Source organism: Cebus imitator, unplaced genomic scaffold (genome assembly GCF_001604975.1).
Source record: "Cebus imitator isolate Cc_AM_T3 unplaced genomic scaffold, Cebus_imitator-1.0 Scaffold367, whole genome shotgun sequence".
NCBI lineage: Eukaryota > Metazoa > Chordata > Mammalia > Primates > Cebidae > Cebus > Cebus imitator.
In genome coordinates this window covers 950,972-971,503 of record NW_016107682.1, presented here as the reverse complement: position 1 = coordinate 971,503, position 20,532 = coordinate 950,972, and the positions used below count along the sequence as shown (strand labels likewise).

General features: G+C 35.4%; 1 protein-coding gene across 7 annotated transcripts in view; it reads left to right on the top strand.

The window, feature by feature from the left end:
* Window positions 1-20,532, top strand: part of ITPR2 (inositol 1,4,5-trisphosphate receptor type 2) — a 494,659-nt gene that overhangs the window by 337,501 nt on the left and 136,626 nt on the right. For all 7 annotated transcript variants that reach the window (XM_017507025.2, XM_017507023.2, XM_017507029.2 and 4 more), the window contains 7 exons: window positions 425-612; window positions 7,290-7,473; window positions 8,217-8,473; window positions 10,251-10,451; window positions 12,899-13,009; window positions 16,983-17,078; window positions 18,568-18,690. In XM_017507025.2, the coding sequence (XP_017362514.1) occupies window positions 425-612; window positions 7,290-7,473; window positions 8,217-8,473; window positions 10,251-10,451; window positions 12,899-13,009; window positions 16,983-17,078; window positions 18,568-18,690 (1,160 nt within the window). The remainder of the gene's footprint in view (window positions 1-424; window positions 613-7,289; window positions 7,474-8,216; window positions 8,474-10,250; window positions 10,452-12,898; window positions 13,010-16,982; window positions 17,079-18,567; window positions 18,691-20,532) is intronic.

The following is a 20,532-nucleotide window of genomic DNA, read 5'->3' as shown; positions in this document are numbered from 1 at the left end:
TTTTTTGAGACAGAGTCTCACTCTGTCACCCAGGCTGGAGTGCAGTGGTACAATCTTGACTCACTGCAACTTCTGCCTCCCAGGTTCAAGCAATTCTCCTGCCTCAGTCTCCCAAGTAGCTGGGATTACAGTCATGCACCACCACGCCTGGCTGATTTTTGTATTTTTAGAAGAATTGGAGTTTCACCCTGTTGGCCAGTCTGATCTCAAACTCCTGACCTCAAGTGATCCACACCCGCCTTGGTTTCCCAAAGTGCTGGGATTATAGGTGTGAGCCACCATGCCCAGCCTCAAGCTTCAATTATATTTAACTTTGTAGGGAAAAATCTCAAGATTAAGATTTTTATGGTTTAAGAATTTTAAAACTTTGCTTGCTAATGATCTCTACAATTAAAGTTTATTTATTTATTTTTCCTAATCACAGGAAGCTTCTCTGGACAAGATTCAGATAAGATGGGGATATCAATGTCGGACATTCAGTGTCTGCTGGATAAAGAAGGTGCGTCGGAACTTGTCATCGATGTTATAGTGAACACCAAAAATGACAGAATTTTTTCAGAAGGCATTTTCCTCGGCATTGCCTTGCTTGAAGGAGGGAACACACAAACACAGGTACTTGTTCAACAATCATGGGCATTACAATTTATTATTGGTGTTTCTTGTTTACTTGTCACAGAAAGCAAGTAACAGTAATGTGTTTCTTTTAGCTCTTATTACTATCTAAAAAAAAAAAAATCCAGGTATCACACTTTCCTCATAAATGTATTCAATTTGCTGTAGAAACTATAGAGCTTCACAATTTATTCAATCAAGCAGAACATTACTCTGAAACACATCCTTCACCTCAAATGTTTATCATTTCTTTGTGTTGGGAACACTCAAAATTCACTTTTCTAGCTATTTGAAAATATACAATAAGTTGTTAATATGACCACCCTACCGAGGATTAGAACACAGGAATTTATTTCTCCTATAGAGCTGTCTGTTTTGCTGCTAGAGAGCCTGCTCTTTCTAGGTTTGCCTTGGTCAGTAAAGAAAACTATCTACTTACAACTAAGTGTATAGTTAGAAATTCCAAAAGCCACTTTCTTGACTCATGACCAGCAGAAGCCATGTCTAATTTGAAAGTGGGATATTGTGCTTCATTTAACCATCAAATCCATTGAACAACTTGAATATTACCGTACAACACATCCAGTCACAGTGGCTTTAGGAATAAAGGCCTCACGAGCAGCAAGTGGCATGGGGTGACAAAAACAACCCTAAATCAGTAATACCGCTTTGAGAAAAGAAAGTGTTTAAAATTCTCATGATGCTGTAGCTGCAGCACAGATTTCCTCTGAGGGAAGTTGAAGAAGGAGGTGATGGAGGAAGTTGAGTAGATTTTCTTAGAAATTATCTTTTCTGACCAGGTGTTCAGTTGGGACTTTTTAAAAATTTAATTTAATTTTTAATTGACAAATAATCTTTGTGTTTATTTAGGGGGTACAATTGATGTTTTGATGTATTTATACATTGCATAATGATCAAGTCAAGATAACTACCATATTCATCACCTGAAATATTTATCATTTGCTTGTAGTGAGAACATTTAAAATTCTTTCAGCTGCTTTGAAATATATAACATATTATTATTATTAAGTATCATCACCTTGCTGTGCAGCAGAATGCCAGAACTTACTCATTCTGTTTAGCTGAAACTGAACTCTTTGACCAATGTTCTACTGTCTACTTCTATGACTTCAACATTTTTAGATTCCACATTTAAGTGATATGTGGCATTTGTCTCTGTGCCTGGCTTATTTCACTTATCAATGGATGAGTGGTTTTAAAAATGTGGTATGTAAACATAATAGAATACTATTCAGACTTAAACCAGGAAGTTCTGTCAACTGGGACTTTATAGAGAAAGTCTAGGCAACCACATAACATTAGATAGAGGCTTGTTCAGTGGATAGAAGTGAAGGATTTTTTTTCTTCTTTTTGGTGGTTGGGGTTGCATCTCTGGAAAAAATCCTTAGGATTACAGCATTTTCTAGATTTCTGTTCCTAAGCCACTAAGGGTCACCAGATGAGATCATCTTTCATCTTTTGCTTACTTGTATCCTCATATTGCTGGGGAATAAGCCAGCTCCCATCAGAAACTGCATGTTCTACTTATAAATTCCTGGCAAGTTGTTCCCCTAGATCTCTTCACAACCGAAATATTTTTCAATCCTTCTTTACATGATTTTCTGTGGCATTTGCCACTAGTGACTTTTTCTTTTCTTCTCAAAACCTTTTCTGCCTAGGTCTTGGGACACCACCCTCTCCAGCTTGTCTTCCCACCTCCTACCATTTCTTCTTAGTCTTCTGCAAAGATTCTTCTTCCTCTGCTTAACTCTTGAATACTGACATCTCCCAAGTTTCTTTGGACTCTTTCATCTCACGCTGTTTGTTCCCCAGCCTGACCTCATTCATTTCCACACCTTTAACAGTTCACTGTGTTTGGATGCTTCTAAACTCACTGACATTCTAGACTCTGTATCCAACTGTCTTCTAGAACATTTAGTGGGATGTGTACAAGTGGCTTAAACTCAACATGTCTTACATAGAATCCATTGTTGTTCTGCATTCACCCACTGCTCCTTTTGCCATTGCCTCTCTCAGTGACTGGCACTCCATATGCCCAGTTATCTGACAGAAAATTATAGTCAACCTTGACCTTAACTTATCCACCCTTACCTAACCTATTCCTGAACATCCCACTGATGACCAACTTCCGCGATTTTGCCCCCTTAATATCCCTTATATCCATACTCTATATTTCAATCCCTGCTTTGCCAGCTCTCATACAGATCCTTCTTATCTTTTCCTGGACAGTGGCAAGTAGTTTTCCAAGAAGTGTCCCTGCTTCCAGTTTTGCCCTTCTCCTAATCATTCTCCCATGTTGCCTTCAAAGACACCTTTCCAAAAACATGCTATTCCTCTGCTTAAAATCTGTCACCTGCCCTATAAAGACAAACTCCCTGCTATAGTCCATAAGATTCTTCATGATTTAATCTCTTCAAATTTTCCAACTTTCCCTTCTTCTTCCACATCTTGCCTCCTCCATCCTTTCTCTTGTGCATCAGCTACACTTAGCTCTTTGTCATGACTCAAATGTGTTGTGTTATTTCTCATGCTGCTTTCCCTTTTTGACGATTCAACTCAATGCACTTCTCCTAGAAACAATTTTAGGTTCCAAATCTCATTGGGTAGAATTGATTACTGCTTACTATGTGCCCCTGTTATAACCTGTGGACATCTTCAGTGACATTTCTGCCTTTTATTTTTATTTTTTTTAACAGAGTTTCACTCTTGTTGCCCAGGCTGGAGTGCCATGGCGCGATCTCAGTTCACTGCAAACTCTGCCTCCTGGGTTCAAGTGATTCTTTTGCCTCAGCCTCCTAAGTAGCTGGGATTACAGGCACCCACCACCACACCTGGCTAATTTTGGGGATTTTTAATAGAGATGGGGTTTCATCCTGTTAGCCAGGCTGGTTTCCAACTCCTGACCTCAGGTGATCCACCTGCCTTAGCCTCCCAAAGTACTTGGATTTACAGACATGAGCCACGATGCCCACCCATTTCTGCCACTTTATTGTGCCTCTTCATTGTGCATCAGGCTCTGTCTAGTAAATTATAAATCCTTAAAGGTTGAAACCACATTTATTTATCTTTGTACCCCTTGTGTCTTGCCCATTGATTGGGGTTCAATCAATATGTAGGATTGAATGGATCTACAAATGAATGGTCCTAATCAAATTATTTCTTCTTCACAAAGTCTTCCCCAGCTGTCTGGGGCATTTGGTGTCCATTCCCTTATCTCAGCTCCCATGCACTTGTTTCTTTAATCCCCACTTGGCATTTTACATGTGCTTCTTTGTTTTTTTGTAATTTGTATTGCACCCTGCTTCTCCAATTGAATTTCAACTTCCTTAATGTAGGGGTCATATCCTATTCTTCATGTCTACAGTGCTTTATAGCCATTCAACAAATATTTGTTGATGAAACAGCATTAAATGACTTTTGTATATGAAAACTTCTCTAAGATTGATTATGACAGTAGGAACCAACCTTCCTCTATTGAGATGACTCACGTTGTATAACCCAGATGTCAGCTATGTGCCCCTGGCTCTCAGGGATCTAGTTGAGATTAGCTCTAATCTTTTTCTTTTTTATTGCATTTTAGGTTTGGGGGTACATGTGTAGAACATGCAAGATTGTTGCATAGGTACACACATGGCAGTGTGATGTGCTGCCTTCCTCCGCATCACCTATATCTAGCATTTCTCCCCATGCTATCTCTCCCCAACTCCCCACCCCCCGCTGTCCCTCCTCTATTTCCCCCCTATAGATCCCAGTGTGTGATGCTGCCCTATCTGTGTCCTAGAGAGGATGTGGAGAAATAGGAACACTTTTACACTGTTGGCGGGAGTGTAAATTAGTTCAACCATTGTGGAAGACAGCGTAGCGATTCCTCAAGGACCTAGACATAGAAGTTCCATTTGACCCAGCAATCCATTACTGGGTATATATCCAAAGGATTATAAATCATTCTACTATAAGGACACATGCACACAAATGTTCATAGCTCTAATCTTATTCCTTCCCCTATAGCAGTCTAAAGTACACTCCACCCCAAGACACTTGCCGGTTCTCTGGGGGTTTCACATTCTTACTGTCTCCTTAGCCACGAAAGTCTTGCTTTCTCGGTGCATAGATTTTTGGCTCCCCTGCTTCTGTCATACTGAGATATGAATTGCGGCCCCTTCCTTAATTTCTTCCTTTCTAATTACATTAATCCGATGTATATATGTTCTATAGCTTATTAAAGATCAACTGAGGGGGCGGAGACAAGAGGTACTTAAATTACAATCTTAAATTGAACCTATTAATAGCAATAAGAAAAAATAATACCTACTAAATACGAGGCACTATTCTTTGTGATTTGCATGTATTAACTTGGCTAATATTCAAATGGCCTGTGAGGTAACCTATATGTTATCCAATCTTACTGAAGAAGAAACTGTGATAAATCCAACCTTGCGTCGCTAGTTAGAGAGAGAGCCGGGTTTCAAACCTATGTGACCTGGCTTCAGATTCTGTGCTCTTAGATGCAACAAGCATCTCTTTTCTAGAAATCAACATCTCCATCCTCACCCCTAGGACATTTCACTTGAGGATTCACCCTGCCTCGTGCTCTTGTCTTCCTCCATTCTCACTTCCCTTCCCTTTTCTGCCTCTTCCACTTCCCCGTCACACATATCTGTTTATCCATGCCCTTTAGTTCCAGAACCCTTAGAGTTTCTTTCCCCTTACACTCTGTGAAGCTAATGGAAGTAGTTTCCTAAGCAAAACCATCTCTTTGGTGAGAGGAATCCTTATGCTACTTGTTGAGATTATATAAACATATATGAAACCTACTTTTCCTTTTAAAAATCATGTTGTTCAGCATTGTAGATTCCTGGTTCTTAAAAGGTGTTATCTATGTAAATAATCTAGCGTTTTGATCATAAGAGGTTGTTTTATATACCTAGTGATTTAGAGTTATCTAGTTTTAACTCCTAGCTCTAACCTTACTAGTTGTATAATATTGGGCAAGTCACTTATCTTTATTAAACCTCATTTTATGAATCTATAAAATGGAACTAAGGGCACTCTATTCATCACACTGTTGAATTGAAAGTCTATGAAGTGATATATATGGAATAACTACATAAATTAATTGTTTTAATAGAGCCACAGAGTTCCCATAACTCCTCATTAATATATTGGAAACTCCTTCCACCTTCTAACCTCATTATATTGAAAATATTAGGGCTTTAGCATCTGCTTAATTCATGGGATTGTAGAGGTCTATGGATGCTACATTTATTGTTTGAATTAACAAAACCAGCTTGACTGCTTTACTGTGGTTGCTATGGTTACCATGACTTTTGGCCTTCTTTCTTGAGAGTTGCTCACCCTTTGTGTAGGAGCTTACTCTTGTAGCTGTGCAGCAGACATCTAAGACTTCATAAGACACACTGTGTATATACATCGCCCATAGAGAAAATTGCAGAATAGGCAACCATTTCAAGACCTGATGTCATTAGGGTCTCACTTAACAGATCCCAAGACCTGTGGGTCATGGTTCCAGGAATTCCTAAAGGAAAGCATATTCTGGAGGCAGACTCACCAAGATTGGCTATTTAAATGTTCTTATCTTGGAGTAAGGCCAGTTCTGCTTGATCTGGAAATTATTTTTTCTTATGTTTTCTTCATTCTATCTCTCCTCAACTTTATATAACTCTCTTTTAATCACTACAGGTAGGGCTATTATCTTTATTAATTTACAAATGCTATTTCTCTTGTTTGCCTTGTGTCTATATCATAATCTCAGTAGTAATAACTTATAATTTCCCTACCCACTTCAAATCCTATCTTCTCTGGAATATGTTATCTTTCCTACCTCCTACTGCTTCTCCTAGATACTTCCATAAGGCATTGAGCAGACAATGATTAGGGTAAATCTTCCCAAGGTTGAGTATTTCCACATCCTACAAAGATACATTTATGTTACTTTTGGTTCTGAACCATTTCTACATCATTATTGACTGTATTTATTTTAAGATGGATTTGTCTGAGACCCCATGCAAAGCAACGTAGCTAATGAGCACCAAAAGAAGTTGGTACCTGTTTATCAGTGGGATCCCATGAGTGAGGCTACCATGGTAACACTTTCCAAATTAAATGTGCTGTAATTTAGATAAAGAGAAAAATAGCCCTTTGTAACTTTCCATAAACTCATGTTTATACAGGATGATCACCGTATTGAAGAGTTTCCACTTTAGATTACAAACTCATGAGAGCAAGGATTGTGGCTGGTTTCCATTTTTGTCCTATCCCTGTGAACAGAGAGCTTGGCACATAGTAGGCACTCAGTATATACATGTTGAATCAATGCATGACTTTATAATAGTATATAAATCAAAGAATTCTTTCCATACAACTTCCTACAATGTCCCTGTTAAGTTTTTTACATATATAACTAGTAAGGATAAATTAAACAGCATATGAAAATATGTTGGAGTTTAGTGGAAAGTGTTAAGTAAATACCAGCTATTATTAGTACACATTAAATAGTATAAGAAACTGGCAAAGGCTGTCAATTTATGAAATAATAATGGGTAGTACATTAAGTGTGTGCTTATGTTTATTTCAAGCATAAAAGCACTATTTGTCTCCCCTTGGGTATTGATGTCTTAAAATATGTTTTCTTGCAGTACTCCTTCTACCAGCAGTTGCATGAACAAAAAAAGTCAGAAAAATTCTTTAAAGTTCTCTATGATCGAATGAAGGCTGCTCAGAAAGAAATAAGATCAACAGTGACAGTTAATACCATAGATTTAGGTAGCAAAAAAAGGGACGATGACAATGAATTGATGACATCTGGTCCACGAATGAGAGGTAAAGAAGCATTTGAGTATTTGGGAGAACAGAGTGAGAGAAAAGAGGGGAATAGCATTTAAATCTCACATTTGTCGTCTGTCTTCTCTTGGTTTAATTATCCCCATTGTGGCTCTGATCATCCATAAGGAATTTTAGTCATGGGCTGACCCTAAAATGGCTCTGCAGGACTAAACTTAAATGAGACATAATCAGTGCAAAGCAACCAGTGACATGAAAAATGTTTGATTTTATTGTGGCATGCATGGTAAAGAATAACTGCCCTAAATCTTTTAAGTGATGATGAAAATAAAACTTTAAAAACAGAAATTACCACACCAAACTCCAAGGAAAGATTCTTGGTATTCAGAATGACAAAATCATCAATGTATTAAATACAAATCATAAAGACATTAATATTTTGAAGTTTGTCACATTTTCCTACCTTCTTCAATATGAAATATATATATGAGTGTGCATGTGTGTGTGTGTATCAGATTTCTGATATATATATATGGATATATATATATATCTCAGAAAGACATGAGTCCTTTTAAAATTTGCTAAGCATTAAGATCTTTTTTATGACTCATTGCAGATTTAACTTTTAAGTGCCGTCTGAAATCCTTTTTGGAAATTGTTGCGCCTTTGCCAGATTATTTTTAATTCAATTGTTAGAGAATTTGGGTAGCTAGTTGTCTTTTAAAAAAAAATTAGTAAAAGCAAATTGGTTCAGAAATATAAAAGTACTGCCTTGTTTACAGTAAGAGATTCAACACTACATTTAAAAGAGGGAATGAAAGGGCAATTAACAGAGGCTTCTTCGGCAACATCCAAAGCATATTGTGTATACAGAAGAGAAATGGATCCAGAAATAGACATTATGTGCACAGGACCAGAAGCAGGAAATACTGAGGAAAAATCTGCGGAGGAAGTAACAATGAGTCCTGCAATTGCCATCATGCAGCCAATACTGAGATTTCTTCAGTTACTGTGTGAGAATCACAACCGGGAATTGCAGGTATTTGTTCTGTTTTGTGTGAAAGATGAGAATACGACCTATGGTTATAAGTAATTAAATTCGAATAAAGCCAACAGGTAGTTTTGGAGAGAGTTTTGGAAAGATGATCAATAAAAGCAATAGTGCTCATCTGAAATGGGAAGAAACTTTGGTATCAGTGAAGAAAAGTAAGAAAACCCCTTTATGCAGGAAAAAAAATCAGGTTCATATAGCATCATCCTTTGTTTCATCAATATTTTTAGCCTCAAGTATTTTTAGCCTGAGTGGGCATCATCTCTTCCTAGTGTTCTCTCGTAAGGTTATATTGTTGAGAGAGATCATATTTGTCTCATCTATAACTTTCATGGTTTTATACTCTTAAAGGGCTTTCGTGATTTTCAAGCCAATTCATATTTCTTGAGTCAGCATACTGAGTATATGTGTATGTCTTCACTGGAAACAGAATTAACATAGAAGAGGATTTTTTTTTTGTACCAGAGTGAAGGTGGATACCTTCAAAAATGAATGTGGTCAGTGTCTTATATCTTCCTTCCTGCATTTTCCTTTATTAGATAGATGAACTTAGGAGTGCTTATGAATTTTAAATTTTGGCCCCTTTTTTGCATGGTTTGTACACAGGCAGGCAGAGGCCAGAGGCATTGCTTCCGGAGGGACAATACTGGATCAGTGCCCGTGGACATATCCTAACCCATCTCGTCTGTCAGTGTAGGAAATAGATGTATAGGGTATATAACACATTAGATAGCATCTGATTGAACAGTTTACTGATAGGAGTGTGGGATCAATGTAGAAAATACTACTTTTAAAATTATCTTAAGAATAATAAATGGTAGGTATAAATTCACATAAACACATTAAATAATAAATTAATAGAAATAAGTACTAAATTAAAATAAAAAAGTTTCTTTCCTGCTTACCCTTTTACCAGAGAAAAACACTGTTAACAAGTGATTAATCTGAAGAACTTGACTGAATATTGTCAGGGCCCAGGTTTTTTCTTCTAGAAATATTTATGCATGCATAAGCATATTGATCTGTACAGGTAAACATTTTTAAAAAAATCATATTCTATGGTATTCCTCAACTTATATTTTTCATTTAGTAATATATCTTATTAGTCAATTACTTATTGCTAGGTTGTGTTTATTGACACATATCGAAGTACCTAATTTTTATAGTTTTACATTATTCTCATGTTTCAACGTGCTATTATTTATTAAACCAGTCACATTATCATAGGTATAATATGGTTTCTGGTGTTTGCATAACAAGCAGTATGCAGGAAACCTCTTGGTGTATTTGTGTACATATACCTAGAAAAACTTTTTAAGAGCGGAACTATATGTTAACTGAAAATTTTGATAGATACCTCCAAATAGCCCTTTGTAATTGTTATATCATTTATAATCAGTGAACAATGAAGTTGTACTGTTCATATGAGATTATTTATAATTGAAAATAGACTTCTCTCCCTAATGAACTTCTTTCTACCTAGTTTTTTTTTCTCTTTTTCCTACTTCCTGTTACTTTCACCCTCTCAATATAGTTTTATGATAATGATACTGAGAAATGTTTATTATGAACCATCTTGATATATATAGATGCTTGAGGAAAAATCCAAGGGCCTTTCTCCCTCCTTAAATGGAAGACAACTTTAATAAATGTGAACACTTTTCTTATAAAGAAAAGTTAGAAAAGCACACATATGGGGAGAGCAGCAAACATTCAGCACAGTGAATTTTTGTAATCCTTCAGTTTTATTTTCTTTCGTTTTCAGAATTTCTTAAGGAATCAAAACAACAAAACAAATTACAACCTTGTCTGTGAGACCCTTCAGTTTCTGGACTGCATTTGTGGAAGCACAACCGGTGGCCTGGGCCTGTTGGGGCTCTACATCAATGAGAAGAATGTAGCACTGGTCAACCAGACCCTGGAGAGCTTGACTGAGTATTGCCAGGGTCCCTGCCATGAAAATCAGGTAACCAGAAATATTCATGACTAATTAGTAAAGGGATTAAGTTGGGGAGGGAGCCAATCTTTGTGTGCACTTAAAATGTCTTTCTTCTTGCTTTGCCAGACATTTTTACTTTTCTAATAAAACGTACAAAGAATGAATTATAGAGAAGGAAATACTATGCTGTATTTGTGTATAATTTTATTGTAAAAACAATTCCCATAAAAACGTTCAAGATAAAAATCGACTTACTGAAAAAAGTGAAATATATGTCTTGGCCATTGCTCAGTTTTCATCTTTAGTGAACCTTTCCAGGATTTGTGGAATAAACTTTCTTTAGCTCCTTCAGCGCCCCTGCAAGGAGTAGTATATGTCATTTCTTTTATACCCACAATAAACTTGTGAAATAGGTATTATTGTTCCCCTTTTGCTGATGAATAGGTTCTAACTCAAGATTAAGTGACTTTCCAGAGTCTCAGAGTAACAGAAGCAGTAAGTCATAGAGCCAGTCTTACAACTAAGGACTTTTGATTCTGAGTCTAAATCCGGTGCTCTTTCGACTGTATTACATTTTGGAGGGCACAGTTTCAAGTATCTTTTCCAGAAGGTTTGCCTCCGATTTCATTTTGTTGTATATCAAGGATATATTGTGGGTGCAGAAGGCAGGACACGGGTCAATCAAGGGAAGGGATGCCACCTGAAAGTTTGTCAGTTGACTATTTCACTTCCATTCAGGCATCATGGAGCTACCATTGTAAGCACGAATCAGGCCAGAAGACAGAGTTTTCAAGTCATAAACATTTCTGGATATAAACATTAAAGAAGCCATTGAGAGCAAATATCAATGATTGACATAGAAAAAATGTGAAAAGAAGTTTGCTTTTTTATTGCAATTTACTTGAGATATACACACACATACACACAGTGTCTATGCATGTACACATATATTTATAAACACATATACACATGTATATGCATAGATGTGTAAAATAAAAACAGGAAGATTTTGGCATAATTTGTTATGGAGGTTTTTTCCCTTTCTGTACTGTACATATGAAATACTGAAAGAGTTTGTGGATTTTTCCCTGTATTTTTCTGGATTATATTTCAGTTTCCCAGAGCAATGATACAAGAAAACCTAAATGTTGATTTAAAGTTAAGGAAAAACATACAAATTTAGAGATTTGGTTTTGTTGTTGATAAAAACTTGTATATCTATAATAGAAAATAATTATGCAATTTATCTCTTCTACTGTCTCCGGGAAAGCTTGTAAGAATGTTCCCCAATTTTGGCCTCATAAGAAAATGGAATTGAGCTTTAAAAGTAATTTAATAAAACCAAATAAGTTCTAAAAGTAAAAGCTAATTTTGAAATAACACGAACCTCACACATACTTCCCCATTGCTCTGAAAATGTGTGGGAGGAAAGATTGCTGGCAAATTCTAGAGATGATCTGCGAAAAGATTTTCTTTAAGTTTGGCAAATATTTTAATGAGCAGAAGACCCTCAGGAAAGGTAGGAGATGGATAGAAAACACCTTTCCTTTGTGTCAGTGGAGTAAAAACTCCATTGTATGAAAGGAGAAATGAGACCTATGCTGAAAAAGCAGTTGTTTTGAAGTTGTCTTGGTTTTGTTCTTTCTCACTTAACTCACCAGAATTTCAGTTTTTCATACCCCTTGACATAAACATTTCTGGATCTAAATATTAAAAGGTGCTACATATCAAGCTCACAAGTTCCTGATTTAAGTTCTGTAGAATTAATTTCAGAACCCAGCACAGTCTATCTTAACCTTCAAAATGTGAGTATTTATCTCACAGGATGTTTTATAAATTTTCCCCAATCACGATAACTCATGTAAGTTTAAGAAACCTGGTAAATTTTTCCTTCAGCCATCATTATTGACAGCATGTCCCCAAACATCAGGAGAGTCTCATATTACTTGTCTTTACTTCCACCTGGCATATACAGCAGCATCTCTTGTCATCAATTTAGCATTAAGTATCAACTAAATTAAAATGCGTCATTGGTATTACAAAATTTGCCTACAAATCTCAGGTATGGTGGATACATGTCTTTCATAAATAGGAAAATTCTTTATTCAGGGTAATTCAGATCTTAAAATTCTGACCTTAAGAAACTCCTCTGTTGATAGGTATGTTAAAATTTACTGAATGAAAGAATATTTAACTTAACCAGTAGTCTCCAAAATTCTATAAACACAATTCATTTAAAAAGATATGTGCTGCACAGAGTGTCTCTCTCAGTGTTCTGCATACAAAGCCATTTGATCAATACTAATCACTTAATTGTCAGACCCTACACAAAAGAATAAGTCAAATGCTCAAAGTTAAATCTTATCTATCTTTTAAAGGTCAAAAATTCAGGTGATTATGTTGTTTCATATCTTATTAGTTCTAGTACGTTCTGTGGGACTAAAATGCTATTTTACAAATATTTTGTTTTCTAGACCTGTATCGCTACACATGAGTCTAATGGGATTGATATCATCATTGCTTTGATTCTGAATGACATTAACCCTCTTGGTAAATACCGAATGGACCTGGTGCTCCAGCTAAAGGTAGAGCAAATCCGCTATTGAGGCCAGAAAAGCTAGTCTCTACAGTATAATCTTTAAGCAGCTCTTGTCAAAAGCAAACTATTATCATACTTTCAACTAATCAATTGACAGAAAGGGACAGTGAAAGTACAATGCTTACTAAACTCTGAATTCAATGTGAAATTAGCTCTGAGGTAATATTCCATGGCAAGGTCCTTTCCTGGAAGTTCTCTAAGCAGCCACTGTGTTTCATGACTTCCCTTCTGTTTTTATTTTATATTTTTCATTATAGGGAGAAGCAAAAGGTGCTGATATATTTTTAATATACATTGACTACAGAATTCCACCCAGAAAGTCACAAGGAATTTGACAAAGTCAAATGAGTGCTGAATTTTAGTTTTATGGTTCTCTTCTTTCTAAAAGTTGTTCTCTTTTACATTAAAATTTTTTTCCCCAAAATACTTTCAGTGATAGTCATACTCTCTTTAAGAGATTCTTTTAATTTAAGCCTTGTACACAGTTCCCAGCAGTTCCATTTATGAGAGTTCAGGAGCACAGTAGCATTAAAAATAATTCTTTTTGAACCTTTTGTTAAAATAGAAGTAGACAAATGGATATACACAATAAATTATATAAAGCCCAAATGCTAAAGCATGATATTCAATTGAGATAAGCTAGTAAAGACCATATTATTGTGTTTAGAGTTAAACAGGCAAAAATAATCCTTGCTTAAATTATAATTTCTCTGTGAGCTCAGGTTTATCCAAGATTATAAAGAACGTATAATTAAATTTAACTTTGTATGGGCAAATTTATAGCTACGAAGAATAGGAATGATATTTTTCTAATTCTGTTTCTAAATTTAGGTTTAGGTATTACAATGGAAAGTACATATGTTTACCTGAAGATTATGCTAAAGGCTCTTAGTAAGCATATACTTCTTTATTTTTCTCACGATATTGCCTAGGCTGGTCTTGAACTCCTGGGCTCAAGTGATCCTCCAGTATCTGCCTCCTGATAGGCTGAGATACAGGTGCATGCCACCACACCCAGCTTAAATGCTTTTTTAATGGAAGAGATGAGTTTGTATTTTTTCATGTTTTCAGTTGTAATATGTATAAGTTTCTGCTCTTTCTATTCATAGATTAGAAAAGGTGATCCTTACATTGATTGTATTTGTGCCCTTTGATTCATTACTATCATGCTTCAGTTAGTGAAACCAGCCTAGGCCTACAAGATAGTCAGTTTAAATTCAAGTTATTAGAAAATTTTTTGTTGTTTTATCTTAAATTCAGCTTTAACCATAATTAAGAAACAATATAGAGAGGTCTTGATCTTTGGCTTTTGAAATCCTTCATTAGTCTAAAGACTGTACCTTTAAATTTCACTTTTAATTAACTAAACTTAATGGAGAGAAATATTGAACGATTCATCCATTTAAAATAAAGTGTAACCATACAGATTATTTACAAACCAAAGCCTGTGTAAAAAAATTAAGTGAGAGGGCATCACTTAACAGCGCAAAGATATTTTCAACTATTCAAATGAAAATGCTTTTTTAAAAAAGTATTTCAATGTTTATTGATTTTAGTATGTACAATTACTATGCTTTAAAAATATGACAGTTTGATAAGTCAAAATACAAATATAGATTTGAATTGAAATATTTAAAGTATGGGTTTTTTTCTTAGTGAATGAGGTGTGTGCACTTTTCTAGAGAATCTTTGAGGCTTTGTACATGTTGGCCAATATAATAACAATGTTTGTAAGACAGAATAATATATATTAGCAAATTTAAGGAACTTCTATTAAATAATAAATTCTCTTTAACATTAAAAAGATAACATATTAAAAAATATTAAGGTTTTATTTTATATCATTCATTTTTTAATTTAATTGCTTAATCATTCCTAATTTCTTTTAAGGGAAAACTGGTACAAATTGTATTTTACCCTAAAACTCTATCGAAAGTATAAATAGTTGCTCTCTAATTCAAGAGTCTAAGTTATCCAAATTTTTATAAATCAATATGTGGACTTTGTGGAAAATTTACAACTACCCAAATATGAGAACAGAATTTTACCCTTCAAGGTTTACATTCTTTTTATTAAATCATCCCTAATTTTCAGTAAGTTAACTTTATATACTCATTTAGTATGAGATTCAATTACTTTTTCATATTTGTTGTCCTTTACTTTTTATTTTCATTTGCAACACTGAGCTGTGAATATGAAGTGCTTCTTTGTAAATAGGTAAAGATTTCTGTTTTGTTTTGTTTTTTAAAAGAATGTGGTTTCTTTAAGAAGAAACTCCCATACTGACATTTCCATTTGATTTTGTGGTATATATAGACTCTTATACTATCAAATAGATTCATATTTCATTAGGTTGTTTATAAGATTTCTATTCTTCTGACATAATATAGAAAAGAAGATTGGTTAGAAAAAAATACCACATTGCCAATAGCATTCTGAAATTGAATGTATTTTTAAGCTATCATGTATTGGGCCTGCTGAAGATGGTTTATTAGATAGCACTGTCAGTGTTGCCAAGGTTTTAGCTTTGAATTCCATGGAGGTCTGTTCAGATTACTCCTAGGATTTAAACTCTCCACTAATCCTAGAACCTTACTTTTAAGTATGTTGTTTATGTGGGATACTAGATAGTGGAAGTGAATTTTAATGAAAATCTGCAAAATTTGAATGAAAAGCCTGCATGAAATTAAAATGGAGCAGAAAAAGATTAATACTCCCTTTCCCCCCAAATACTAAAGTCTTTTCATAATGAGTAAGTGACATTAGTGTCAATCATTATCTTCATCATTGTCACTATTATCTGTCACTTAAGATGTACTTCTGAGGAAAAAATAGTTGGATAGAATTTGGTGTTAAAACTACTCAAGAGAATTAATTTGCACAACCTTAAGAAAATTTGCATGGTGATTATTTATTTAGACTAAACACAATTCAGTTTAATTTTCATCCTATGATATGTTAACTTTGAGTCACTTAGAAGTGTCTTAAAGCCATGTTAACTCCAGTTCTTTTGTACTTCTATCAAAGATTGTGTATGGAGGTTAAGATTTTTATCTAAATGAGTATTATGAGAATACTGTAGAAATAACTCCTGGATATTTAATTTCATCTTGCAATTTGCCAAAATTCTGTGGCAGCACTGTTAAAAACATAGTATAAAGTAACATCTTTCAAAATGTTTAGGATATTGTGCTTCCTTGGCAAAGATTTTCTGTAACTCTGAGTATTTTGGATTATAAATTGTATCAGAAATATTTTTGATATCTGTAGGTAAAATGTTTCAGTTAATATATTTATAAAACAAATTATAACACATCAAAGACAACATAAGCTATTTTCATTCTCTGCTAAGCAAAAGTAGAAGATATTCTTTCACAACCCAAGGGTAAACAAGTTGCATATCACCTGCCATACAGTGAGACTAGGAAGCCATTATCAATATGTTTATATTTCTGACACATGAATTAGTAATTTGATAGATTAATTCTAATTATTGCTCAAATTTATTTTAGATTTTGATTTGCTACTATATATTAATATTTCATTTTAACAATTGTGCCAAATTCTTTACATTGTATACCATTTCTGTAAAATATGTTACTTATACCTGTTCACCTTATTTTTCTATTAAAACATCATTATGAAATCTCTATTCAGAAAAAAAGTGAGGGAAAATACGATTATATTTTAGTGCAGTATATAGTAAGTCAATTTTGCATTTGAACTACCTTTTCACCATTCTCTTGTAACATAGCTTTCATAACTCATTAGTTTTATTTTGTGTTGACAAGAAATAAAATGTTCTGTTTTAAAATGTTAACAAGACAAAGGAAATTAGCAGTTTTAAATTCTGTTTGATTAAAAAAAGGGTCCTAGTAATCTCAATTAAAACAAATGCAGAGGATCGTTAATCCATGAAATAGACTTTGGATGTGCATTAACTCAATCTGTGTCTCTAGAACAATGCATCTAAGCTTTTGCTGGCCATTATGGAAAGCAGACATGACAGCGAGAATGCAGAAAGAATTCTTTTTAACATGAGACCCAGAGAACTGGTAAGAAAACTTTTTAAAGCTTGGTTAATAATGGGTAGCCTAAAAGGAACAAGTTTAGAGAACAAAAAAAAGTTGATCGATTTTCATTGCTCTACCAAGACAAATGGAACATCATGACCTACCATTACCAATACCTCAGAAGGCCCTGTGATGGCAAAGGGCTGTGTGATTTGGGTCCTTATGACTTCAGTAGTTTTATCTAATCCAAGCACTTTTCTTAACCAACTTATCACACTCTACTAAACTGTGTGCAAATGTATATTGCCAGAAAAAGATGGCTTTAGTTTAACGGTGTATTGGAGCATATGAGAAAGGTATGTAAAAAAAAAAAAAAAGTTTATACCCTTCAAAAATTTTATTTATATCTCTTTCTGAAAAATAAAAATAAAATTAATATTTTTTGTAGTTGTTCTTCTTAGTGATGTGTTGTACAATGCTTGGCCTCAAGGAAACTGTGCAGACTGTGAGTGGAGATTCCACAGAAATCATTAGTGTGTCTTCCTATTGTAGAAGTTATCTTTTCCTTCTCACTCGTAGCATGCACATTATGAAAGAATGCCAGTGTATTTTAAGAGCGTTGGGTTCCAAAAGCACTGAGAACGTACTCACATAATATAGCTCAGTGCGCTGACGATTAAGTCCCACTCACATCAGGGCCATTGTTGGCGCTATGGGTATAACATATTAAAGCCTGGCACGACACTCTTTTGGTCTCACTTTATTAGTAAAGAATGGGGTCAAGGAGGGCACACAAAAGAAAGTAAGATGAAGTTTGATTTATTATATATTTAATGAGAGCCTAGTGTCTGTCTGCAAGCAGGGAGTTATAAGAACCAACACTTTTTCTATCCTATGGTTAAATGTGGCAATGAATTACATATTTATTCAACAACAGCACTGTGCAGTAGCCCTTGAAAGTACTAGTTCCTCTGTTGACAACACCTTTATCCTTTCATTGCCTTCCTCCTTCTGGCCCACCCTCCATCTCTTGCCTGAGTTATGTACCCCTGCTCTGCACTTCCTCAGAAACATACATAGCCCTGCTGTAGGACCGCTGTGTTCGCCTCTTTGCTTGCTGACTCTCCCACTGGACAGTAAGTTCCTTGAGAGTACCCTCTCCCATCCACTGTTGGGGTCCTCAGTTCCCAGGGCAATCTCCAGCACCATGTCTGCCTGTTCCTTAGTGGTCACTTAGTAAATAATGGAAGTTTATTAGGGTTCTTAATTCTCCTAACTCATGGGAACCTCTGCCCTATCAACATTCAAATATCGAACAAAATTTCCAAGAAAAGGGAAAATACTATATAAAAATACTTCCATGTTCATTGTTATAAAGATGGTTTCCAAGACCATTTTTATTTAGAGTCCTTTTATACTTTTGAGGCTCATGAAGCGGCCCAATTTTTAATTATTCCTCATAAACAATGTAAGGTGGATGTTGTTCCTGGCATTTCAATCTTCTTCTTCCTTTTTTTTTTTTTTTTGATAGGTGGATGTGATGAAAAATGCCTACAACCAAGGATTGGAATGTGATCATGGGGATGACGAGGGCGGAGATGATGGTGTTTCTCCAAAAGATGTTGGGCACAATATCTATATTCTGGCCCATCAGGTATCACATTTTATATCTTTACATTATTCTGCTCATTCTGTCAATCACGTTTTATATCCGTGGCTTGTTGTCATATTTTCAAGTTCTGGTCCCTTCATTTATTCAGCACTTGCTATCCTAGGTTTGGGGTAAAGAGAGGAACACCCTCCCAGAATGCCTGACTATGCACCCCCAAGATATGGTGGGGGACGGTCCTCAACAAAATGCTTGGCACCCAAAACTACTGGGCCAGAAGGGAGGAGACATTTCAGGTCAGCCTGAGCCATGGATAAACCATGGCAACAAATGAGGGATCTGAAAGAGAGAGGAAGAGAGGCTACTGTGGAGACAGAGTGTGAAGTAAGGGGGTGCATTCAGGCTTAATCAAGTGAGCCTGGCAGGTAGTTTCTGGTCTCCTTGAATTGCAGGTTGACATGCTTTCTGCAGAAGCCATAAACTGGCAGCCTCTGATTGGAAGTGTGAGGCTAAACTTTAAATTCTTTTGAAGGAACTATTTCTATATTATTACTTATAAAAACAGGTACCTGATGAGTACTATTCATAAATTTAATACCATTAACATGCAGATCAACTTTAAATTGGCATCTTCGAATGCAAATTTATTAAGAAGTTAAACATTTTAAATGTACATTTCACAATTTGATTTTGTCTATGATAGCTCCTTTGTTTTTACAAAATGAAGTTCAAACTTTAGAGACTTTCTCTGTCTTCCTTTCTCATCGTTTTCTCCCATTGGCAATATCTCCCTTCTGTTTCCCTGTACGTTTTATCAATTGATAATAAACATTGATAGATATAAAGTCAGATTCTCAAAAGATTTATTTTTAAAGTTTCTCTTTAGACATTTCCTATGCCCTTTTCTATACTTTGTATAACTCTAACATATGTGAACTTGACTATAATTTTTACAAAACCTTCCAGGAAGGAGTCAGATTCTAAAAGATACTAACAAAAGACACCAATATTGTTTTATAATCTATCTGGCTCATTGAGAAGATTTTAAGATCTCTTGTAGTGTATCAAAATGCCTATGTAGAACAGAAAGAGGTAAGGGCAGAGGAGTTATAGCTAGACAGATGAGCATTTTAGCTGCTGAGCAAGGATGAAGGCCAAGTCGAAGGGAGCAGGAAGTAGAGATTTAGGATGTGGAAAATGTGTCATTTTAAAGAGAAAGGGAAGTCAGGTAACACAAAGTGAGTCAAGCTAGCAAATGAATGGCTAGAGAGTGAATGTGAGTAGAAGGAAAAAAAAAAATCCCAGACTGAAAGTTAAAATCATATTGGCTACTAGAATGAACACAGAAACATGGTGACCCTTATATGTACAGGGTCAAGGAGTTACTTTAGAGGCTCTAGCACTGTGGAGGGAAAAAGGCAAGGAAGATGAGCAGAGTCCAAAAGGCAAGGTCAAAATGAGCAGTAATAAGTTTTAGAAGAAGGAAGTAGGGAAATAGAGCCACCTCTGCTTTCTTGACTGCAAGATAGTCTTGCTTTGCATGGGGGAGGTTGTCTTCTTGCACAAGTTGAGCAGCTGCATGAATAAGGGCTGATTGCATAGCTGATGAGTGGGGAATGAACAACCAGACGAGCTAAGCTTGCCCTGGAGCCAGCAGAGTGACAGATTGGCTAGCAGACAATGAATGAACCACCTCACATCCATTCAGAAGTTTTAAAAAGCAATCTCAGATGACCAGTATCTTAGGGCTAACAATGAAAATGTCAAGGTAAATAAAAACCTTATGTTAGGTCACTCAGTTTGAAGCAAAATAAGCATAAGAGTATAGGATACAGGCCAGGTGCAATCCCAGCACTTTGGGAGGCTGAGGTGAGCGGATCACTTGAA